General features: G+C 31.6%; 5 protein-coding genes across 5 annotated transcripts; 3 read left to right on the plus strand and 2 right to left on the minus strand.

Moving 5' to 3' along the window:
• Positions 1-11,511: 11,511 nt before the first annotated feature.
• On the plus strand, positions 11,512-12,780 carry LOC103569872 (histone H1). The gene has a single exon (XM_008547400.2). The coding sequence runs from the start codon at positions 11,561-11,563 to the stop codon at positions 12,218-12,220; it is 660 nt and encodes a 219-aa protein (XP_008545622.1). The 5' UTR covers positions 11,512-11,560; the 3' UTR covers positions 12,221-12,780.
• Positions 12,781-17,253: 4,473 nt separating this feature from the next.
• LOC103569871 (histone H4) lies at positions 17,254-18,296 on the minus strand. Its single transcript, XM_008547399.3, has one exon. The coding sequence runs from the start codon at positions 18,240-18,242 to the stop codon at positions 17,931-17,933; it is 312 nt and encodes a 103-aa protein (XP_008545621.1). The 5' UTR covers positions 18,243-18,296; the 3' UTR covers positions 17,254-17,930.
• Positions 18,297-18,531: 235 nt separating this feature from the next.
• On the plus strand, positions 18,532-19,615 carry LOC103569870 (histone H3). Its single transcript, XM_008547397.2, has one exon. It carries the CDS (start codon positions 18,577-18,579, stop codon positions 18,985-18,987), a length of 411 nt encoding a protein of 136 aa, XP_008545619.1. The 5' UTR covers positions 18,532-18,576; the 3' UTR covers positions 18,988-19,615.
• Positions 19,616-19,744: 129 nt separating this feature from the next.
• Positions 19,745-20,726, minus strand: LOC103569869 (histone H2B). The gene has a single exon (XM_008547396.2). It carries the CDS (start codon positions 20,699-20,701, stop codon positions 20,327-20,329), a length of 375 nt encoding a protein of 124 aa, XP_008545618.1. The 5' UTR covers positions 20,702-20,726; the 3' UTR covers positions 19,745-20,326.
• A 309-nt stretch (positions 20,727-21,035) lies between these two features.
• LOC103569868 (histone H2A) lies at positions 21,036-22,440 on the plus strand. Its single transcript, XM_008547395.3, has 2 exons — positions 21,036-21,981; positions 22,065-22,440. The coding sequence occupies exon 1, from the start codon at positions 21,073-21,075 to the stop codon at positions 21,448-21,450; it is 378 nt and encodes a 125-aa protein (XP_008545617.1). The 5' UTR covers positions 21,036-21,072; the 3' UTR covers positions 21,451-21,981; positions 22,065-22,440.
• The last annotated feature ends 3,396 nt before the right edge of the window (positions 22,441-25,836 follow it).

Below are 25,836 nucleotides of genomic sequence, written 5' to 3' on the forward strand. Positions count from 1 at the left end.
TTTCATAATCAATAAAAAATTAAGGAACTGTGTTATCTTTTTGTTAATTTAAAAATAGAGGTTGCATTTATCATTATTTATTTTGGTCATTATTTTTTCACTTATAAAAATCATTTTATAACTTGCAAATGAACTTATAGTTCTAAGAAAATTGAATAAAATTTACATGATGAAAATTTTCAAATAACTAATTAAAGTTAAAACAAACAAAAATAAAAAAAAAGAAAAAAATATCAATTATACTTATTAAAATATTAATATTTTGTGAATAAGTGTGAATTTAGCAGACATCAATGAATCTTTATCATGTAAAAAATACTTAATAAAACCTTAATAAATTATGAAATACACATTTATATACATGAAAGATCAATATTTGTATTATTGTTAAATTTCAATTTTTTATTATTTAATTGTTTATTTAATTTACAAAATATTTTTAGTATCTGTTATACTCTCACTATTTATATTTTATTCAAATCGCGGTACTTTCCTTTATGCGCACAAACGCTGCGCAGAACACGCTTAGTCACTCAGAGGATAAAAAGCACGAGATATTTCTGTCTCCTTTCGTTGGAACAGCTTCCACTCATGGAGACTGACTATATAGGAGTATTACATATATGATATTTTTTAAGCAAGTAATACAAATTAGTCAACTATTTGTTTAAGAAATATCTATATTCACTTATGAGTGTGAATGTAGCAGACATCAGACAAATTTAAAATTATAAATAAATAGAGTAAATAATTTAAAAAATAATATTTATAATAAATGCACGTATTAATATTTGAATTTTTGAAATGCGCATTTTTTAAAATTTAAATTTATTAATTATTTAATCTATTTATTAATAATTTAGAATTTGTCTCAAGTCTGCTACATTCACACTCATATTCATCTACAAGTGATTGAATGAAAAAAAAAAAAAAAATGTCATTATTTGTCTTCTATCCTTTAAAAGTTAAACTTATGGAGTGATAATAACAAAAAATATTGTAGGGGAGAGTGGGGTCAATTGTACCACGCGGCAATTGAACCAGTAAGCTTAAAAAATCGAAAAAAATAGACAAATGAGTCGTCCTCTTGGAATTAAATATTAATACACTAAACCTTAGTCTGACCAAAATTTGGAACCAATATGATGATTTAATTTAAAAATTTCAAGTTTTTGTGTTTTTAGGCATCTGAACTTTGTTTTTCAGCTCTTGACAAATTGTTTAATAATTTTTTAATTTTCAAATGTGATCTTAAAATTTTTTTTGTAATACCTTCTTACATATATTAGTTATAAATTTCTACCTTTACTTCTAGTAAAATAGTTCTTGAATATTTTTTTTTAAACTAATTATTTCAATAAAATAATATAGGGTCAATTGAACCAGTACTGTTGGGGACGATTGAACCACACGAAACACACTGTAAGCATCAGATATGCGCGCGTATCTTGACAGAATGTGAAAACAAGCGAAACTAACCAAGAAAAAAAATAATTATATTGACAGAAGTTTTAAAAGAGATTGTTATATTGTTATATATTGATTATAAAATAATCAATATTATTAGAAGTGTTGTAATTTTAGTTTTAGGCTGTAATGAATAGTAAATTATTCATTTAAGTCATTCGTTTGTGGTTCTAATACTCTTGGTTCAACTGTCCCCGACTAGTGGTTCAATTGCCCCCGCAAAGGGGACGATTGAACCATTTGATGCAGTTGTACAATTTCGTATTTATTGAAAATTTTCATCACTTGTTAAGTTATGTGCTTATGATGAATGATAGTCTATATAATAAATTATAATTTTGTAAAAGAAAAAGTTATCATTTTGCTTTTATTCATATAAAAAAAAAATGTTCAAGGAATTTTTGGTTCAAATGACCTTACTCTCCCCTACATCATTCGGCCGTTTAATGGCGATTTTGACAACGACTTTTTTTCGATATTCGCTTTAATGTTAGTGACGCGAATGTTCAGAAATGAGCGTAAATTTTCGTCCTCGGTTACGCCTCGGACGTTAAAATTACGCCCGTTCCGAACGTTCCCGCCATAAACCTTAAACTACCACTTCACGGCCTTATGACGTAAATATCTATTTTATCGGGTTATTTTCACAAAGTTACAGCCTTGCAAAAATCACTAAAAAATTTCTAAAAATTTTCTGTTCCTTTGAGGGGGGGGGGGGCTAAATAAAAAAAAAAAACATTTTTTTCATGAATTTTTTTTAGGAGTATGGATTGAGCCACTGTATTAAAACCTTTTGAACATAACTGAGTTTATATTCAACAACATTAGGTAATTTTTTTAGGTAATAGTATCCGCAAACAAGCAGGTGATGGACCTTTTCCCAAAACGTCATTAAAAAAACATGATTTGCGGTGAGCAGTGTATCTCAGCTGGAAATTATTTCAAACAAAAAGACCATTGAAATTTAATCAAAGCATTATTAAAACCTCCCCCCAACGTTCCCTAATAATTTTTTTTTTCATTTTTTCATTTGTGGTCTTTTTAAATAAAAACTACCATGTTTTTATAAAAATGTGTCATTTTAAGGGTAGGAACCCCCCTTCATGTAAAAAAGAATTCTAAAACTCAACTGCTTTTGCTTTTGAAATTCTATTTATTTACTTTGAATAAGTATTACAATGTTATACATTTATGTGATGGTATTTAGGTTCCCATTTTCTATTGAAAATTTCACACTTTAAATTTATTATGTTTTAACTTATATTTGTTTATAAAAACGTACTGATTTTATTTATTAGTATTTTTTGAGTAAAAATTAAAAAAATCTCATTAGTTTTTTAGAGTTGACCTTAATCTAAACTATATACTATACTTATAAGCTAAAAAATATATACAATATTTAAAAAATACACAAAAGGTATATCTATTGTTTTTAATTTAACTTACATTTAATATCTTAGTTTGTTTATTAGTTATTTAGGAGTTAGGCTATGTGGAAGCTTGTACTTTATTTTAAATGGTGCAGTGTCTTGTGTTAGAGTGCCTACATCATTTAATATTTTATGCTGTTTGACTCTTATTTCGTTAAATTTCTTTGTTCTTTCAAAGATACCATCGTATAAGTCAGGTACATTAAGTTTTTCCCAAATTTCTTTATTAGTTACATTTAGTTCTCCATTATAAATAAGCCTTAGCGTTTTATTTTGTACTCTTTGGATTTTAGTTACATTAGTTTTGGTAGTATTGCTCCATATGAGGCTGGCATACATTAGAATGGGTTTAATCAGCTTTATATAATAATACTTTGTTTTTAACAGATAGTTTGCTTTTAGTTCTAATGAGCGGGTATAAAAGGTTTTTAATTTGGTATTTTAATTGGAGTATGACTTTGGTGATGTACAGAGGGATTCTTATATCCGATTTAGTTTATATATTAGACCCCGCGGTGCCAGGCGGTATCGAACGCCTTCTCTATATATAATAGTACACGGAAAGATTAGAACCCGAGTGGTTACTGTTCTGCACCCGACTCAGTACGGTTCTAGAAAAAAATGAAAGAAAATTGAGTTAGCACCCGACTGAGTGATGTGCGCACACGACTCAGTCAGGTTCTGCACAGTAACCAGTGTGGTGCTGCACCACAATCGGAGCACAGTAACCAGTCTGGTGCCGCACATGAATGGCTCGGGTGCAGCACACGAATAAGTAATGTCGAGAATTCTCAGCCGAAGATTTTCGAGCGCACTACTGATTAATGTGTGTCACACGAATAATACATTAAGTGAAATGATTTTGTGTTCGTGAAATACTTAATACTTAACCTCACAAAGTCAACACAGCATACCATACATAAACGACTATTAACAACATTTGTAATATGTATATACTTACCTAAATATTTATAAATCCAATCGGTATTGAACACTGAATGTAGATAAATATTAAATAATAATTAAGACGACTAAACTTACGTATTCTTTTCACACACACTTGCTAAGCATCTGACAGGAATTTTACAATCTCAGACCATACTGACTCGCGTGCAGCACCCGAATGGTTACGGTGCGGAACCGTAACTATTCGTGTGACACACATTAATCAGTAGTGCGCTCGAAAATCTTCGGCTGAGAATTCTCGACATTACTTATTCGTGTGCTGCACCCGAGCCATTCATGTGCGGCACCAGACTGGTTACTGTGCTCCGATTGTGGTGCAGCACCACACTGGTTACTGTGCAGAACCTGACTGAGTCGTGTGCGCACATCACTCAGTCGGGTGCTAACTCAATTTTCTTTCATTTTTTTCTAGAACCGTACTGAGTCGGGTGCAGAACAGTAACCACTCGGGTTCTAATCTTTCCGAGTACCATGGCTGTTGAATGTTTTATATTAAAGTTATTGCATATATAGTTGGTTATTCTAGCAAGTTGTTGTACTGTGCATTTCCGTTCCTGGAAGCCAAGCTGTTCTTCTATAACAATTTTGTTGCTTTTTTCAAATGTTTTGATTCTATTTACTATTATCATTTCAAATAATTTGCTCATCGTTGGTAGTAAGCTGATGGGTCGATAGTTCTGTGGGAACAGTTTGTCTTTACCAGGTTTTGGAAATACCAATACTTGTGCTTCTTTTCAATTTGCAGGGAAATAAGAGATTTTAAAACAATTGTTAAAAATATAGGTTAGCTGGACTACCGCTTTTTTGGGTAAATTTTTTAGAATACTGTTCTGAATGCCATCTGGTCCGGGTGCCTTGGTAGATTTAGTATTTTTAATTGCTAATAGTATTTCAGCTGGAGAAGTTAGTTTTAAAGTGGTTTCATCTATGTGTTTATTTTTTATCTTAAAGTAAGCTTTTTTGATTGTCTTTTCAAAGTCTTCGTCACTGTCTGCATCGGTTAGATGATGTACTCTTTCAAATGTATGGGCGAGGGCATCAGCTTTTTCCTAGTCGGAGAAAGCCAGTCCGTTTAGTCCGTGTAATGTGGGTATGCCCGAGTCATTTCTTTTCGCAAATCGTTTCGCCGTTATCCAAATTAAGTTGCCTTTAATTTTTAGATTTTCTAATTTTTTGTCCCACGTATCGTTCAGGTGACGACTAATTTCATGATTGACTAGATTTATTAGCCTATTTTTTTCAACTTTGAATATGTATTGTCGCGTTCTTTGATATTTATGTCTTACACTGTTTCTGTTTTGAATTAGCTGTTTTATATTATCTGGTAGTTGTGTCGCGCAGGATTTCATTTTGATTTTAGGTATGGCTTTTTCTTTTGCTTCGCTGATTATTTCCGTTAGGTTTTTAACGCATTCGTCTATATCTGTCTTGGAGTTAATATTTTGATTTATTATAAGCTTGTCGCTGCTTATATTTTTGAAATCTTTCCAGTTAGCCTTTTTATAGTTTAGTATGTATCGTTCGTCGTGTAGTATTTTATCATGGCTATCTAGCTCAAGAAGTATAGGGAGATGGTCGGAATCTAGGTTGTTTATTGTTTCTACGGTGAAAGGAGTGCTGATATTTTTAGCAAGGGCAAAGTCTACAATACTGGGGAGACCGTCGTTTGTAGGATGTAGTTTAAAATTGTTTGGCGCTAATATAGCGTAATTATGGCTTATAACTATTTTGTGAATTATCTGTCCGTTTTCGTTTGCTCTTTTACAGTTCCACATTGAGTGTTTGGCGTTAAAATCTCCCATAACCAGCATTTTATTGGAGCTGCTTAGGATTTTTTCAAGTTCGGTAGGGTCAATAATGTTCGTTTTGTTGTCTTTAGTAGGTCTCACGTATATAGAATATACTGCAATTTGGTTACTTAATATGATACCTATTACTTCAATTGTTTGAAAGTCAAGATTAATGTTCGTTTCTTTATGTTTAATATCGTTTTTAATTATAATTAATAGGCCACCCCCCGGGTTAACACCTGTCCTATCTCTCCTATAACTTTTATACCCGCTTATGGTAATATTTTTATCCTTTGGAAGTTTTGATTCATTAACTAACAATATATCAATGTCATTTTCAATTATAAAATTTTTTAATTCAGCCCATTTATGCTGAAGCCCATTGGCATTCCAATGGGCTATTTTTAAGTTATTGTAATTTTTGGTTTTATGGTCGATTAAGTTCGGATAACATTTCTACTACTGCCAAGCACTGCAATTTTTTGTCTTTGCAGGTTTTTAATTTATTGTTTAGTTTCTTAAAAACATTAATAATAAATTTAATGTTACATAATTTATTGAGCATACGAACTTTTGGATCAATTCTGTTATACTACTTTTATCTATGTTATAGCTTACTTCATTTTCTTATCTTATGTTTTTATTGTTATTATTACCTATGGCCTTACTGCTGAACAGTGTTGGAGTAGCGCCTTGAATAAGGCGCTGTTGTGCTGGTGTTGAGTGTGTCTCTAGGGCTGGATAGTTTTTGTCCGTATGCTCTAGAGGAGGTTGATGATTTGCTGCGTCTTTGGTCTTTTGTCGTCGTTGTTCAATTTTTTGAAGATCTGTTTGGTATGTGATACAGCCGGAAAAATTGGCTGGATGCTCTTTTCTGCAATTGGCGCAGGTTAGTTTTTTGTCGTTGTTATCACACTCTGCAGTTTTACGTCTGCCAGATCACTTTACGCACCGAGGTGGATGATGGCAATTCGATGTTCCATGTCCATAACCTTGATAGTTATAATACTTAGTTACTTTTCGGTGATTTTTATCTTTCCCAATTTTGATCTTCACTGACAATAGCTATCTTATGCCGTATACTATTAATACGTCAGTTTCTGGTTCCATAGCCAAATAGTACAGCGGACTACTGGATTTTTCTGGATGCTTTTGCTTCATCTGTGTTACTTTTTTAGGTTGCACTCCATGGGAGACTAATGCTTGTGTTAAATCTTGTGTTTCTACTTCGTGCAGTCCTTTTATGACAAATTTTTTGTCCTTTTCTTGCTGAGGAGTATATGTGTGGTATTGAATGTGTTTGTTGCTTAGTATTGAAGCGACTATTTCATGGTCTGCTTTGCTTGTTGGATAGAAGGTAAGGGCTACCTTGGAGTAGCTCATTGTTAGGTTAGAAGTCTTGGTTTTACAGTCTTTAATTGTAGCGTCAATTGTTTGCTTGTTTGATGTCTGCTACTATTGGTAGTGTCTTTGGTGCTGGAGCCGTGTAGGTATCCATTTCATCTTCAGAATCGCTGAAAGTTCCATCTCCCAGTGGATCAAATTTGTTTTGAGTGGATATATTTGGTACGGCTGTAGAGTCAGTTTTATTTAGTTTAGGCACTCGATCTACCGAAGTCGACTCAGGCGGTTTTCGTTTATTTGGTTTTTTTGGAACCTTTGTCTTTGAAAATTTGGTCAAAGCCATTCCGATGCTAGGGTTAGAGCAGGTTGTCTCTACTATTTTTATTGTAGCATCGTCTTTCTTTGCTTTCACTTTGGTATACTTATGTCTCTTGTAGCGATGTGCACACTTTGAAGGTTTACTCTCCTCTCTTAAAACTCAACGTGGGGGGGGGGGAGAGGATTTTTATTCGTAGAAAGTGTGTACCAAGTTTGAGATGAATCGGTAATGTAGTTTTTAAATAGCAGTGCTCACGGACCTTGAAAAAGTAGTTTCGAGAAAAATGCGTTTAAAATTTTAGATGCTAAAAAAGTAAAAAAAAAAAAAATTTTTTTTTTAACTTACACTGAATCATCGATTCCAGCTCCATAAAGTAGAGTTCTCGCCGCAGCTTCGATGTTTTTAGCCTCTTCTTTCTGAGAAGACCAATTAGTTTAACTTCGAGAGTTTTGTTCTGATCGACTTTAAATTTGGAGATAATATTCTTAAAATGTGTAACTATAAGAAAATGGAAAAAAAGTTCGATTTTTAGCCCATACCCCCCCGCCCCTTAATTTTTTGCGTTAGTATAGATAATTACTGTTTTAATTTTAGAAAATGGGTTTTTAATTTTTCATATGCTATGTAATTTTATTTTTCGTTACATTTTCCTGTCCCTCGTGGTTTTGAGAATAAAAATTTCAATATAACGTCTTGTTGAAATTTTTATTTCAACCACATTATAATCCATTGGCCTAAAAGAGCTTTAATCAATAATTTTTCAAATTCATTTTGATTTAGAAAAAAAATCATTTTTCTGTAGCAAATTCTTGTCATTCGGTCCATTATGCTCCGGATATCGCAGATCAGCCTAAAATATTTTTAAGACATATGAGATATAATGATTTGACCGAAAATGAAAAAAAAAAGTTTTACCAAATTTTTGAGGGGGGTCGTCGTACCCTATCCTCCCCTACATATATATTCAGATCCGTCTGGATTTATTATTAGACGTTTTGACTTCATTTTCGTGTTTGACAGATTGGATTCGGCTGCCAGTTGTCGAAGCGAACAGACCTAAAGTGAGAACACAGAAGAAAGTAAGAAAGTGCGAAAGAGTAAAACTGAAAGTTAAAACCAAAAACAAAGAAACCTCAAGAGATCTCTGCCAAGAGTCTCTCAATATGTGGAAAATAAAGCACAAGAGAAAGCGTAAAACCAATAACAGTGCTGATAATACGGCACAATAAGTTAATAAGAAACAAAATCTTGTCGATGCGAATACGCAAGACAAGTCAAGAAAACCTGAAGACCAATTCGAAGGAGACAAAAGCTATACCGAGAGCAGTGAAGAAGAAATGGAATCTGAAATGACGGCAAAGTATAAACCAACACCGGTTGTCGTAAGTACCATCAATAAGACGTTCGAAGAAGTCACAACAATGACCAATTATCTTAAGAAAATAGACAAAGACATCAGCCTAAAATACTCCAAAGAGGCGATTACTGTAGACAGCTCAAACGGTGCATCGCATCTAGAAATCATGAAACATCAAGTGTAAAAATTATATTATTATTATTTGAAATTTTTTATCATGTGAAATTTGTGTTTTTGACAAGTTTTTGACAGATATCTATCTGCTCGAATGTGCTCGAAAGTGTTCTGAAAGACACTTCCCAGATACTTATAGGCGAAATGCCAGAAAACTGACAAATAACCAATTTCAAGTAGTAAAGTTTACAAGCATGAATATCACTGGACTTATAATTTTTAGGTGAACCTTCAGACGCCACCGCCCATCTTACAGCTTTAAATAAATTATATTATTATTATTTGAAATTTTTTATCATGTGAAATTTGTGTTTTTGACAAGTTTTTGATGTCTATCTTCGTAATTAAGGAGCTTTCAAGAGTACCCATTGAAGATCTAACCAAAAATCTTCAAGATCAATGCATTCATCCAACGAAGCTTTCAACTATGAAAACAAAAAATGGAAATCGAACTGATTACCCATTCTATTTACTGTCAGTCACCAATGATACAGATCATGCAACAGTATATAAAATTAAAAAACTATGCTCATGTATATTCAAAATAGAAAGATATTTAAAAACAAAAGAACAGACATCTACTTGCACTAACTGCAAGAATGATCATATTGCAAGTTTCACAGGCTGTGAATTTTACCAATCATATCTGCTGTCTGTAGAACAACCAAAATATTAAAACACAAAACTAAAACAACTCCAGAAAGGTATACAGGTGCCGGCCAACCCCCCGGATAACTTCCCGAATCTCGAACCTACATCATCGCCACAGGTACATCAAGAATCAACATCAAGAACGGCAGATCATAATACAATACCACACAATCAGATAATTAATAATATTAAAAAACGTGAAAATGTAGGAGAAATAACTAATCTTCTTACTGAACTAAAATCATTAGTCTCACTCTATGAAATTAGTAGCATAATTAAACACGTAAAAACATTTGTTCAATCTCTAAAGAATGTTAAATTCGTGATGCCCAATGTGAGGCATTTGTTAAATTCTCAATTGCGTTAGGTTGCCATGGCTAATCCACGTCTTAATACTAGATTAGGACATTGGTCTTACGTCTAACATACAAAACAAAGACAATTATTATGTGCAGTCTCTTATTTTGAGTCAAGACACTTGTTCTTTACTCGGGCAACAGAGACCTCGTTGTTAGAGTAACGAATATGAAACAGTAATCAGTATGAAGAATTGTTTTAAAATAATAATCAAAACTTGAGAACTTAAAGTTAATTATAAGAATTTTATTCAGCTTTAGTTATACAATTAAGTTTTTGTTGGTTGGAAGATCGTTCAGTTATTGCAAATCGTATGATGAGCAAGGCAGAGATTCCACGTTCAATTTCTATTTGATTAGTACCCCTACGCTGACTGCGTGGATTAATAATATTTGACCGTGTCCTTGCTCTTATACTAAAATAAAGATGCGAGTTGTACTAGCGTCTAGTTTTTATGGGTTTTCTAGTGACCTAACGTACTTCTCCTCTTGCGGTTCTATGCCGCACGTGTGGTAGCCGAGGTTAAATAAAGGTTAAATGAAGGTGAGGAAAAAATAACTAATATTTAAATTATCTCTTCTAATTATTCAGTATTCGGTTTGTTCTTTTCATATACAATATTTTTAATATGGATGCAAGTTATCCAAAGGATTATTCTCTTGGAAGTGTAAGAAATTATGCAATTTTAGCGTAAGAAGGTTCTAGAAGCGGTCACCTTGGTGGGTCAAATATAGTCTTGTCCTTGGTGACACACGTCATCTCGGCTTGATCTCCAAGTCAACGGGTGGAGGGTGACATCTAAGGAGTATCACTCAGCACCAGAGACAGTGGAGAATTAGTTCGGACCTCTACAAAGGTCACACCTCCTAAATTTAATACCGAACTTGGTGTAATTTTCATACGAAAATTTTTACACCGAGACATTTATCCTACACCAGGTTTAAAAAGTTTTTTACAATGTAATAGTGGGATGATTCAAAATTTTATCAATGACAATGAGCTCTTTTACTATCATTAAAACTAAACAATCATGATGACGGCAGTGAGTTAAATTTACACAAAAAAATTTTTAATATTTACAAGTAAATTATAATACGTCTTTTTTTTTTACACAATTCTGAAAAATTTTTCATAATGTAGGATGGAAATAATAATAATGATTGGAGAGTAAACTTTGACTTCGCTTGGGCAAGAGACATATATCCCAATATTTCTTAGACAATAAACGAATATGTGCTGATTACGAAAATTTATACCGCTACAATAGACATCGAAGCAACTTTAAAAATAAATTTTATAGCAATTAAATATTGACTTGATTGTTTATTAAAATTATTGTTGAAAGACAGATGGCCCTGGAGCGATAGCGTCCTAATGAAATACTTGATATTTTTGATACTTTGAGGTTTTTAAGAGACATAAAATCTTTTCAACTATTGTCAAACATTTTGTTAAAAGAAAAAATGTTTTTTAAACATAAATTGATTGCAATATATTTAAATAATTATAAGTTTCTCTAAAGATCGAACACCGCTGAAGTAAATTCGCTGACATGATTCTGGTAAAAACTGAAGCAGTCTCTCTCCACGGTCCGCGCGAAAGTGTGGACTTAATGTTTTGCCACAGTGGCGCCACAATCTGTCTACATCAGTTTTCAGAATCTTTTTATTCGTTCTAAAAGTATTACTCGTGGAAATTAGTCATAATGACTGCAACTTCAGTATCTCCAGCTCCAGTTGAAGAGAAGGCTCCGGCCAAGGTCGATTCACCTAAAAAAGTTGCTGCCAAAAAACCAGCAACTAAAACAACTCATCCAAGTGCTGCTGACATGGTTACTGCTGCTATTAAAACTCTTGGTGAACGTGGTGGATCATCCCTTCAGGCTATCAAAAAGTACATCGCTGCGACCTACAAGGTTGATGTTGAAAAACAAGCACCGTTTATCAAAAAGTTCCTCAAGGCAGCTGTCATTAAGGGAACTCTGGTTCAAACAAAAGGAAAAGGTGCTTCTGGATCATTTAAACTTCCAGTTGAGAAAGCAGCATCGAAGCCAAAAGCTGCTGCGAAGAAAGCTGCCGCTCCTAAAAAACCTGCAGCTGCTAAAAAACCAGTAGCCAAAAAAGCAACTGGTGAAATCAAAGCTACTAAGAAACCTGCATCACCTCAAAAGGCACCAGCTCAGAAAGCTGAGCCAAAGAAACCAGCTGTTAAAGCTCCACCAAAAACTAAAGCTGCTGCTTCTCCAAAAGCCAAGAGAATTGCCAAGGGTCCCACAGCTAAACCCAAATCACCGAAACCTAAGAAAGCTGCTGCACCAAAAACAACAAAAGGTCCAGCGAAGAAAACCTCAGCAGCCAAAAAATAAATTCTGACTCATACATTCTTCGGAATGTTTGATTATTAGATATTCGACAAATACATTATACAAATATAAGAAACAAAGCCAACGGTCCTTTTCAGGACCACCCAAATCTTTTAAAACGTATCCAACTCTTCGAGATCAATATTTGTATCTGCTATGATACTCTCTTGGTTAAAGACTATGATTTAAAATAATGAAAAAATATTTAAGACGCATTTTCATTTATTTCTCTATTCGCTCTCAGCTGGATAAATGGCACTATCGTTGTTGCACTTGTACAATCGCCGACAATAATTCGCCCCGGGTTGTGTTGCCCCCGGCTTGATGAACTTTTCTATTTCAGTACATCTCTTCCAAAACAACAGTAATAAAAATATTTGTATAAAAGATACTTCTAGTATCAAATTAGTTTTTTATTTGATAAATCCATTCTAAATTTAATATCTCTAGGATAATATTTATTAAAACAAGACACAATTTAAATTTCTGTTAAATAAATTATCTGTAAAATTAAACAAATGTATGAAAATAATGTGGAAAAAATAAATTTCAATTTTTTCATATTTCGATTTTATTCATTAATGAAAAAGAGAAAATCTCTGTTGATTAACTAATGAATAAAATGTTTGCTGTCATGAAGTCATCTGTATGGTGAAAATATGAGTAAAAATTATTGTCTATATTAAATTGTTCTATTGTGAAAAAAATTATATTATGCAAAAATAAAATTATCTGATAAATCTACTCATGCACTACAGTATTTTATAAGTTTAGTAAAATGAAATTTATGAATATTAAATTAATTCTGCTATTTGATTTATTTACTTTTATTGATCTCTATTAATTAGTTAACGATTGGTAGGTAATATCAATAAAAAATTTCTCTATAAAAAAATCATCATTGTCATACAACTGTATTATGGAACAACTCGTTTGGAATATGTCATTAAAATAATATTTATATAAAATTATAACTATGGGCAAATAAATTTCAGTAATTGGAAATTATGTATTAAAATAAATGTCTATTATATTATCTCAATTATGCATAATCTCGTATCATGCTTGAGTCCACTAAAAATTTTTCAATTCAATTTCAATTTTTCAATTTCAGTTCCGACGAGAAAATTCAATAAAAAAAATTCAAATACGTTCCATCGCGTTGAAATTTGATTTAAATAATTAAAAACATTTTTTTAATAATTTCGATTGAAAATAATGATCTGTACTACATTTTCTGATTTAATGCTCTAATCAAATCCGATTGAAATTTAAATATTTATATTACTTTTTTGATCGATTCTGATAGAAAAGTTTTCATCGGATTTAATTAGAAAATAATCAAAAAAAATAATACTATTCCAGGATCTCAGTCGATGACATCAGAAAAAAAAAATACTTGAATTAGAATATCCTTCACTGCTGATAGGTGATGGTTATTGTTTGATGAACAAATTTTTAATAACGTGAAAAAAATATTGCAGACCTCAAGTCTGAAAACGTTTAAGGTGCTTTACTATTAAATCATTTCATACTTTCCGACAATTTCACTCGCTCAGAAACATTTTTACACTTTTTATTGCATATTCCTGTTAAAAATTAATCATACGTGGACATATATGAATGCTCCATTTGTGGCCATGTATATAAATTGGCCAGACATGGCCATGTATAACCATACATAGCTTGATATGACCACATGACTTGATATGACTATGCATAAAAGTTTTAACTGAGTTAGAAAAAAAAATATTTTTTTTAATTATTTTGACAACTCAGAGATAACCAGATATGCAAATAATTGAATCCATTATGGAATTCGAAATTTTCGGTTCAGAGAAAAAAAGCTAGATTTATGAATGATCTCACGCCGCTTTAGTAATTGTAATTGTAGTACTCAAAGTTATTTTAAAAATCTGTACGTCTATGTATGACCATATAGGTCCATATATGGACAGATATGATATATAAGATCGTATAAAAATAAATAATGTAAAAATAGATAGCTATCATATAGGGGAGGGTGGGGCAAAGTGGGTCCCTAATCGTTTGGGGACCCATTTTACCACCAAATCATTCGGGGAACTCAAAATTTTAGAGGACCCACTTTGCCCCACCCACTTCTATGATAGTATATAACTGCGCATTAAGAGTACCGGAATAGTTCGAACTTACGAATTATTTATTTCACATCGAATTAAGCTATTTATATTTGAAAATCATTCGAAACTTGTAGATGTTGTGTGCACTCTAAATTTTTGGAAATTATTATTATTATTGTTAGTGATTGCTAAATTTGACCAAAAATTAGTTCAGCTCATACCTTTTTCGTGAACTTTTAAAGATATCGAGCGTTGTTTAGCAATTTATATTTTGACTTTTAATTTTAGCAATTCGATTTCCCATTTATGTAACATGGGAAAATTTCGTTTCGTATTTCAACTTGATTTTTTTGTGCTAGAAAATTTTTTTAGAAAAGAAGCATTCTAAACTTTTTGTTAAAAATTTTTATTAAAAATTTGTTCATCAAACAATAATCATCACCTATCAGCAGTGAAGGATATTCTAATTCAAGTATTTTTTTTTTCTGATGTCATCGACTGAGATCCTGGAATAGTATTATTTTTTTTGATTATTTTCTAATTAAATCCGATGAAAACTTTTCTATCAGAATCGATCAAAAAAGTAATATAAATATTTAAATTTCAATCGGATTTGATTAGAGCATTAAATCAGAAAATGTAGTACAGATCATTATTTTCAATCGAAATTATTAAAAAAATGTTTTTAATTATTTAAATCAAATTTCAACGCGATGGAACGTATTTGAATTTTTTTTATTGAATTTTCTCGTCGGAACTGAAATTGAAAAATTGAAATTGAATTGAAAAATTTTTAGTGGACTCAAGCATGATACGAGATTATGCATAATTGAGATAATATAATAGACATTTATTTTAATACATAATTTCCAATTACTGAAATTTATTTGCCCTGTAACGGGGTAAAATTTAATTTATCATCAAGGAAAATCGTAGTTTCACACGGCTGGTCAGTTACCCGAGCCGAAACCCCAAATAAGTACCCGTTAGAGTTTTTCGACTTGTCGCCGGGTGCGCTAATTAAAGAAGCTCGGACTTCTGTCCCAAAATTAATTAAGTGGGGAGGCCATTTTCCGGAAGTTTCCGAAAATGGCCGAGCTGAAAATATATAAGAACAGGACAGCCGCAAAATCGGGAGAGAGTCGGTCGAGCCGACAAGCCTAACGGACGTCCATCTGTCGTGAGCCTTTTCCAGAAGACCGGAAACCAAGGAAAGACCAAGGGAAGCCAGAGAGACGCCAACAGTATCATCCGGTGAATAAGTGTTAAGTTTAATGTTAATATCGAAGGGCTGTGCATATATTAATTCTCGGCAGGTAAGCCAGAATTATTAAATTAACTTACATTGAGAGTAAAATTATTAGAAGTATTAACAGCTTTGTGTCTTGAATAGAGCAAATTCTCGGCGTGGAGCCAGAAATTAAATTGGTTATAAGCCAAAATTTATTATAGTTTAATCAATAATAATTAATAAGAAAATATATACATAAGAATTAGTGAGACTAAGAAAATTCAATAATCAAGTGCTGTGAAAAGTAGTGAGAAAATATTGAGAATTTAAATAAACAAAAGTTGAAGAGAATAAATTGATATCAGTAAAATCAGTAAAATTTTGTAATGAAAAATCTAAAGTTTAACGCAAAGAAAAGACGCAAAATAGAGAGAGGTAGCGTCAGTTACTCGAGTTAGAAAATTTACGGGAAATTATTAAAAATTAATTAAATGATTACATATAAGAGAAAAATAAAAAGTAATTAAATTAAGTAACCTAAAATGTTAGTGAGAAAAGAAATAAATTAAATTCTGTGTGTGTGAGAATTAAGTCCAGTGGACAGAAACAAGAGAAAGATAAGCTCAACGTGTGTGTGTGTGTGAAATGAAATAATTCCAGGGGAATTTTTAATTAAATATTTTGGGAAATAATTAGATCCAGGGGATCTGGCAAGTTGCCTAGTTGTTTAATATAAAGTCCAGGGGACAAGATTTAATTAAGATCCAGGGGATCAGGCCGGTGGCCAAAGTTAGTATAATAAGTCCAGGGGACTAAATTTAATTAGATCCAGGGGATCAGGCCAGGGGCCAATTTTTTATATAAAGTCCAGGGGACTAAAGTTTAATTAGATCCAGGGGATCGGGCCAGGGGCCGATTTTATATAAAGTCCAGGGGACTAAAGTTAATTAGATCCAGGGGATCAGGCCAGGGGCCAATTTTATAATTTAATTTATAAAGTCCAGGGGACTAAGTATTGTAATAAAGTAAATATAAGTGAAATAAAACCCGGTGGGTAAAATTGTTTTGAGATAAATAAAATTTGTAAATTATATTAACAAAATATTGTGTGATAAATTTAATTCCTCATCCTATCTTACTCTCATAAAATTCAACGACCCTGAAATTAATTTAATATAACATCTCCGGTTCTGGAAGGCCGAGTCTTATCTTCCAGTGGCGCCCTTATTAACAACTATTAATAAAGGGGCCAAACTTGGCAAGGTTGAAAATTACCCTGTTACAGCCCATAGTTATAATTTTATATAAATATTATTTTAATGACATATTCCAAACGAGTTGTTCCATAATACAGTTGTATGACAATGATGATTTTTTTATAGAGAAATTTTTTATTGATATTACCTACCAATCGTTAACTAATTAATAGAGATCAATAAAAGTAAATAAATCAAATAGCAGAATTAATTTAATATTCATAAATTTCATTTTACTAAACTTATAAAATACTGTAGTGCATGAGTAGATTTATCAGATAATATTATTTTTGCATAATATAATTTTTTTCACAATAGAACAATTTAATATAGACAATAATTTTTACTCATATTTTCACCATACAGATGACTTCATGACAGCAAACATTTTATTCATTAGTTAATCAACAGAGATTTTCTCTTTTTCATTAATGAATAAAATCGAAATATGAAAAAATTGAAATTTATTTTTTCCACATTATTTTCATACATTTGTTTAATTTTACAGATAATTTATTTAACAGAAATTTAAATTGTGTCTTGTTTTAATAAATATTATCCTAGAGATATTAAATTTAGAATGGATTTATCAAATAAAAAACTAATTTGATACTAGAAGTATCTTTTATACAAATATTTTTATTACTGTTGTTTTGGAAGAGATGTACTGAAATAGAAAAGTTCATCAAGCCGGGGGCAACACAACCCGGGGCGAATTATTGTCGGCGATTGTACCTATAGATAGTAATTCTAGCAGTTGAGATTATTTATAAGAATAGCTTCTTATATCTAATTGGTTGTTGAGCACTATTGCTAATACGTTTATGAATGGCTTTTTATTCGAGATAAGGCAAATCTTCTATAATACAACTTAAATAAATGATGTACTGTAAGTAAACATCTGACGATGAAATATTCCATTTGTTAATTAAGATGTTTTTTTGTAATTTTATTAACTAAGATAATTAGGGTTCATGTATTGGTTACATAGAATAGTGAGCGAGTTGAGAAGAAATAATGCAATTAATAATACTTAATAAAACTTGATTTACTTTCAACGTATGAAAAATTTGGTGGCCCTGAAAAGGGCCGTTTTGTTTAATATTTGCTGAGTCGAATGATGCTTAACCTCCAAAACCATAAAGAGTACGGCCTTGACGTTTCAGAGCGTAGACAACGTCCATGGCGGTGACAGTCTTACGCTTGGCGTGCTCGGTGTAAGTAACTGCGTCACGAATAACGTTTTCAAGAAAGACCTTGAGAACTCCACGGGTTTCTTCGTAGATCAGACCGGAGATACGTTTGACTCCACCACGACGAGCCAGACGACGGATAGCTGGTTTAGTAATACCTTGGATGTTATCACGAAGAACTTTACGATGGCGCTTGGCTCCTCCTTTTCCCAATCCTTTTCCTCCCTTACCACGACCAGTCATGATTGCAAGTTAAGAACTTTAAACGAAGTGAACACTAACAAAGTTAGACTGAGATTGCTCCAGGACCGAATTTGATCCTGATTATAAACACATTCTTAGATTTACTCCCACTGCTCGAATTGGACGAATCAGAGCGGCGGTGCATTTTTCTCCCACTCTCAGAAATGAACCAATCGGTGTGATGCTAAATTACCCTTTCCACCGAGAAAACAAACGAATTACGCTCCAGCTGCTCTGCAAGTTGACAAAAAGGCGATTTTCGGCTCCGAAATTTCATTCCGCTCTAAGTTTCTGAACGTAATACTACGTTTATTCGGAGTTTAACTAGTTTATCATGGCTCGTACTAAGCAAACTGCGCGTAAGTCGACTGGTGGAAAGGCTCCGCGTAAACAACTGGCTACCAAAGCCGCCCGTAAGAGCGCGCCAGCCACTGGTGGTGTCAAGAAGCCACATCGTTACCGTCCTGGAACAGTCGCTCTTCGTGAAATCCGTCGTTACCAGAAAAGCACGGAGCTCCTCATCCGTAAATTACCATTCCAACGTCTGGTTCGTGAAATTGCTCAGGACTTCAAAACTGATCTCCGATTCCAGAGCTCAGCCGTGATGGCTCTCCAGGAAGCCAGCGAGGCCTATCTCGTTGGTCTTTTCGAAGACACCAATCTCTGTGCCATCCATGCCAAGCGTGTTACCATCATGCCCAAGGACATCCAATTGGCTCGTCGTATTCGAGGAGAACGTGCTTGAGTTATTTCAACATCCGACATTAACAAACCAAACGGCCCTTTTCAGGGCCATCAAATTTTTCATACTAAGAAAATTAAACTCGTTTTTCGTTTATTTTATTGATTACATTAAAAAAAAAAATTAAATACCATATTTATCCCAATTTTTCAACAATACTGTTCACGCTTTTCTTTCAATTAAACACTGTCTAATCATACTTATGCATTTGCCTGAAGAGTTCTAGTACTGCTGATCATGATAGGGTAGAATTTTTATTTATAAAAATATATATTTTAATGATTATAGTCGATTGGAAATTTTAGTAGTCTCAAAAATCCAGCGCTGAAATGGAATACCAATATATTTATCGTATACTTTATTACTTGTAGAATTTCTGTTTATCATTTCTGGTGACAAGTGTTCATTTTACAGAGTTTAGTTTTGTTGAAATATATGTATGCCTGTTTCCCCACAAACTTTACAATTTTATTGTTATGTTTTATATTTTTTACTCATTCTATTTTAATATAGGTGGCGCAGAACAAATAATCATGCGAAATTTTTTTTCCAAATACTAATAGATATCATTAGAAATAAGAACTTGAATTAACTACGATTCAATATCGATAAGTACCCGTATAATCTTATTAATTTATAAAGAATATGTATATAAAATTAAAATAATAAACAAAAAGAGTACATATTGATAGAGAACATCGAAGAGTATGAAAAGTTTAAACTGAAAAAAAAAAATAGACAAGTTAAGAAGAGTAAATGATTGAAAAACCCGCGACTGTTGTGAATATTAAAGAAAAAAAAATAATTTATAGTAAACAATAATGCAAGATTCAAGTCAGGGGATGTGATTGATTGAGGCTAAAAATAAAAAACAAGGCACCTCACACAGAAAAAAACTATTTCTTAGCGTAAAGAATTTTTACTTGTTTCAACAAGTTTGTTTCATTATCAATTGAAACCAAAAATTTTCTCAGGGCAAGAAAGTAATGTTTGTTAGACGCAGTTACCCCTCACTTTTCTTTTGCTATTAAAGCGAGCGTTTGATTGGTTACTTTGTTCTATAACCTACAGGGTAAATTGAGAAACGTTATGGGACTTTTAGTATTAAAATACTTAAGGAACCATATGCTTAGATTGTGTATCTAAATCATCATTGTTCCTTTCTGATATGGTGGAAGATAACTTAAAAAATTCATTTATCTAATTTGGGTTAACTCAACACAAATCCATTAACAATTTTAACATTGATTAAATGTAAATTTAAAGCTTAAGAGAAAAATACGTTTTAAAAAATTTGGTGGCCCTGAAAAGGGCCGTTTGGTTTATTGAGGGATTAGGAAGTTTATTTAGAGCTGGTGTACTTGGTGACGGCTTTGGTTCCTTCACTGACGGCGTGCTTGGCCAATTCACCGGGTAATAATAGACGCACTGCAGTTTGAATTTCCCGGGAGGTGATGGTCGAACGTTTATTGTAGTGCGCAAGTCTGGACGCCTCAGCTGCGATACGTTCAAAGATGTCGTTGACAAAGCTGTTCATGATGCTCATGGCTTTACTGGAAACTCCAGTGTCAGGATGAACTTGTTTCAACACTTTGTAGATGTAGATGGCGTAACTTTCCTTACGCTTCTTCTTGCGTCCTTTTTTATCGGACTTGGTGATGTTCTTCTGGGCCTTGCCCGACTTTTTCACAGCTTTACCACTCGTTTTAGGAGGCATGATGATAACTGATTTAACACTAGTACAAGACTGGAGTCAAAATGTGAATTGGCCAACCTTTCGTTTCTTTTTTAAGAGCTGACGCATTGGTATGACCGAACCAATGATATTGCGTACTATCGGATGGAAGGGATACCCGTAATCCGATTGGATCGCAGGTACCGAAACAAAATAATAACAATATTAATTGCGTCGGAAACTGCGATCGAATCAAAAAAAAGTATCGATGGAGGGGATAATTTCTTCACTGTGAGTGGCTCGCAGTAACCAACGTAAAGTTGTGAAATACAGTGACTTTTGCTGCGAAGAGCATAATTTGTCTCTGACGCTCTTGAGTAAAATACGTGTTCCGTTCACTCTAACTTATAATTATGTCTGGTCGCGGTAAAGGTAGTAAAGTAAAGGGAAAGTCAAAGACCCGTTCAAGTCGTGCTGGTCTTCAATTCCCAGTGGGTCGTATCCATCGTATGTTACGCAAAGGTAACTACGCTGAACGTGTTGGTGCTGGTGCTCCAGTGTACTTAGCAGCTGTTATGGAATATCTTGCCGCTGAAGTACTCGAGTTAGCAGGTAACGCTGCTCGTGACAACAAGAAGACTCGTATCATCCCACGTCATCTCCAACTGGCCATCCGTAACGATGAAGAGTTAAATAAACTTCTTTCTGGAGTTACCATCGCTCAAGGTGGAGTTCTGCCCAACATCCAAGCTGTCTTATTACCCAAGAAAACCGAAAAAAGCAGTTCTTAAATTACTATCCACTTTCCTAATAAACAAAACGGCCCTTCTCAGGGCCACCAAATTTTTCAAAACGTACGAAATTCTTTAGTTATTAAATTGCCGTCATTTGATGCAAGTGTATTTGTGTAAAATATATTAATGACCTGCCGAAACATGCGGCTACATCGCTAGCATTTTTCGCTGATAATACAGGAGTATTTTTTCCCTCATGGAAATTAGAAGTAGTTCTGCGTAATATACAAAAGCATATAGCTTTATTAGAAAAATATTACAAACAATAGAAAATCAATCAAATTTAACCACAAAATTTTAAAAACTTTGATGCGAGCTCTCTAGCACCTTGTAAAACTGAGATCTTCAAGTAATTTCTTTGAGCAAATTACATTTCAAGTATTTGGAATAATGCTCATAGAAAACAACCCAGCAATTTTACTAAAGAAAACAATGGGTGGACATTGGAAAACAACCAGTACCAGTTTTACTGGTTTGATGGTGATCAACTACCGGGTTTAGTCAGTCAATCGCTTCATCAAAATACAGGTATTTTACATTCATTTCAATTTTTGAATTTATTTCATTCATAGTTCGTTTTTTAATTTTTGGATTTGTTTTTATATATGAAGCTGCTAGCGACAATAACGATCAAGATATTGACTATGATGATCATCATTTCAATATAGAAGATGATGGAGATTCGAATGAAGCTTTCAATGATGTTCAGGAAAATTGAAAGACATAAACATATTTTTTATGAATAATAATGATAATAATTATGATAACAACAATAAATTATTTATATTTTATACAATACTGGCCAATAATTCTTGAGGGGTAGCGTAGAATCGGGAAAAAAAAAATGTCTCAAAATAAAAATGTATATGACTACTTTCATACAAATGTAAAAATATAAAAATAAAAAGTTGTAAAAAAAAATTCAATTATTAAAAATATATATACAAATAATAAAATGTAAAATTATAAATATGTATTGTAAAATAATTAAAAAAAAAAAACCCTATAAAAAATGTCTCTATATTTGAAAATCACTGGAAAAAATGCGAGTTTATAAAAGAACTTTGTTTATTTTTCAAGTTTTTATTATTTTTTTTTTTAAATGTTTAAAATTAATGTTAAAAAAGTAATCTATATTGTAAATATATAATATATACATAAGATATAATTTGTAAAAAACATAATGTTGTATAGTTAAAGAAAATAAATAATAATAATAAAGTATTCTATATTTACAAAAAAAAAAAAAAAAAATTGATTAAATTGATTTGATGACACTACTGATTTAATATATAATAAATCTAACTTATAAGATTGAATTGTTTAAAGTTGTATGGATAAATATTTAATAGTAAAAATAAATGCAGCTTAAATACATTTTATAATAATAATAAACAATCAAAAACTTCTTTAATTACTATTTTGGCTTTGAGAAGCCTCCTAAAACTGAATAAAAATATAAAACTTTGTCATTTTGGAATAAGTAACGTCATATAAATAATATAGTATATATTCAGTGACATTCAGTCATATTGAGTGATAGAATATTTAGAATATTAATTTATTTAAAAAAAATAATTACAATCATATTTTTCCTCGCGTAATTTAAATGTAATTCGAATGATACAGATAATTTAATTTTTCTCAATGATTGATAATAAAGAAGAGTTAAAACTATGAAAAGGCACAAATTCAAGTCAAAATCTTCCTAACGATACTAAATTTAATAACATTAACTAATTCTATCATACAGATATGCCGGGAACAAAATTTTCCTTATTATCTTAATAATATAAATAATAATAATAATAATAATAATAATAATAATTTAGAATTTTTTTTTTATGTTTAAATAACAGAGTATGATCCGCTATGCATGCATTGTCGGTCAGCCGAGGCAAGTGCCCCAGTTTTAAAGTGTAAACATTTTATTGGCTGTTACAATTGCTATCTTTATGATTACTGGGTCCACAGAAGGAAGAATTGCCCATTGTGCCGAACGGCATATAAAAATTATATAATAACTACTAATATAAAATGATAAACATTTAATGCCTTTTAATGATAAGTATTTAAGCTGCATTTATTATTATTATAAAATTTATTTAAGCAGCGTTTATTATTATTATAAAATGTATTTAAGCTGCATTTATTTTTACTATTAAATATTTATCCATACAATTCTAAACAATTCAATCTTATAAGTTAGATTTATTATACATTAAATCAATAGTGCCATTAAATCAATTAAATCAATTTTTTTTTTTTTTTTTTTTTTGTAAATATAGAATACTCTATTATTATTATTTATTTTCCTTAACTGTACAACATTATGTTTTTTACAAATTATATCTTATGTATATATTATATATTTACAATATAGATTACTTTTTTAACATTAATTTTAAACATTTAAAAAAAAAAATAATAAAAACTTGAAAAATAAACAAAGTTCTTTTATAAACTCGCATTTTTTAATTTATTTACTATTTTAACTCTACATCAGATTTTGATTTTTCACATTTACTCCAGGTCTCTTATTATAAGTTTAAAATAATTTATTTATTTATTGTTTTCCTTAATATTTTTCCATAATAATAACTATAATTTTTATTATTATTATTGTTGTTTTATCATAATTATTAATACTTATAATTTATAATATAAACTTAGTCACTATTATGAGCACATGGTGAAATTCTTCAATTTGTAGGTTAAATTTTATTCAGATATTTTATTATAGACATTATATTTTTTAGAGATATTCAAAAACAGTCGATTATTTATAGACATATTATTTTTAGAGATGTTTATTTTCACATAATTTTTTTATATACGTGTTTGGTTATGCAAATGTTGGTTTGTAGGACTTTTTATTTTTTATAGTAATTTTTTTTAGTGACTTTTTAATTTAGTTTTTTTTAATTATTCATAATTTTATATATGCACTAAAATTATTTAGTAATTTTTAAATAGTGACCATATTTTTATTAGTGATTTTCAAATATAGAGACATTTTTTATAGGGTTTTTTTTTTATTTACTTATTTTACAATACATATTTATAATTTTACATTTTATTATTTGTATATATATTTTTAATTATTGAATTTTTTTTTTACAACTTTTTATTTTTATATTTTTACATTTGTATGAAAGTAGTCATATACATTTTTATTTTGAGACATTTTTTTTTCCCGATTCTACGCTACCCCTCAAGAATTAATGGCCAGTATTGTAGATATCGTTTGGAAATTGTGAAAATAAATTTTATTTTGGCCTTTATATATTTTTATTTTACTCGAGGGAATACGTTACGGGACCTCTTTCTTACACTCAGATAAATAAACGGAACTATCTTCGTTGCACTCGCAGAGTAATTGATAATTTAAAAACAATTTTTCTCGGAGGCGAATAATAATTTTTGAAAATATGAAATTTCTAGTTCTCTGTTAAGGCTTTAAAAAACGCTAAAAACTCTTTATTTAAGGTTTCCAGTGATTCTCCGTGAATTAAATTGAATTCAAAATTGATTACGGTTACCCCTTCAAAACACACACATTAATAAATAAACAGTGTAATAATTACGTTCTCGAGGTTCAATACTATACTGAATGTGACGCTACACAAGAACACACACACACATTTACACAGTAATCTGTGGCGCACTGTGAGTTTAAGAGCGAAAAGTCACTTTACATAGATATCTCGATAAGATAAGGTACAATACGTCTTTGACGGCTGACAAGAAGAGAGTCTGACAAGAAGATTCTGCTCTAAGTGGTTCGCATTGGACTTTCGTCGAGTAAACATCAAGACAGAGATTGAAAAGAATTTTCTCATAGAGTGAAAGTGTTGATTATTAACTCGTGAACAACGATAGGCATTCAGATTAGTTGATACTCAACATGAGTGCAACCGATACTGGAGGGTCACTCGACCCAGACGGATTCACTAATACCAATCGTAAAAGAAGAAAGAAAAATGAATCAATAAATAATGCAGAAAATGACATGGAAATGAATGAAGACAAGAAATCACGAAAACCAGCACCGATCATCATTAAAAGTGAAGAACTAGAGCACGCTAAGATGCTCCAGCTAACACAAGAAATTAGAAAGATACTACCTAATACAACAATGAAGCTCACAAGACATACGTTCACTATTTTCCCGTACTCTCTAGTAGACCACAAAACCATTGAAACTTTTCTACAAAAAAAAAACATATATTATATTATACATACGGACATCCAGAAAATAAAGAAAAAAAGTTTGTCATAAAAGGACTGCCAAAACTAGAGGTGCAAGACATTATCAAAGGAATCAAAAGCAAGGGCATCGACCCAATAAAAATAGCAGAAATGAAATCAAAAAGCGAATTA

This window comes from Microplitis demolitor, chromosome 2, assembly GCF_026212275.2.
Source record: "Microplitis demolitor isolate Queensland-Clemson2020A chromosome 2, iyMicDemo2.1a, whole genome shotgun sequence".
Lineage (NCBI taxonomy): Eukaryota > Metazoa > Arthropoda > Insecta > Hymenoptera > Braconidae > Microplitis > Microplitis demolitor.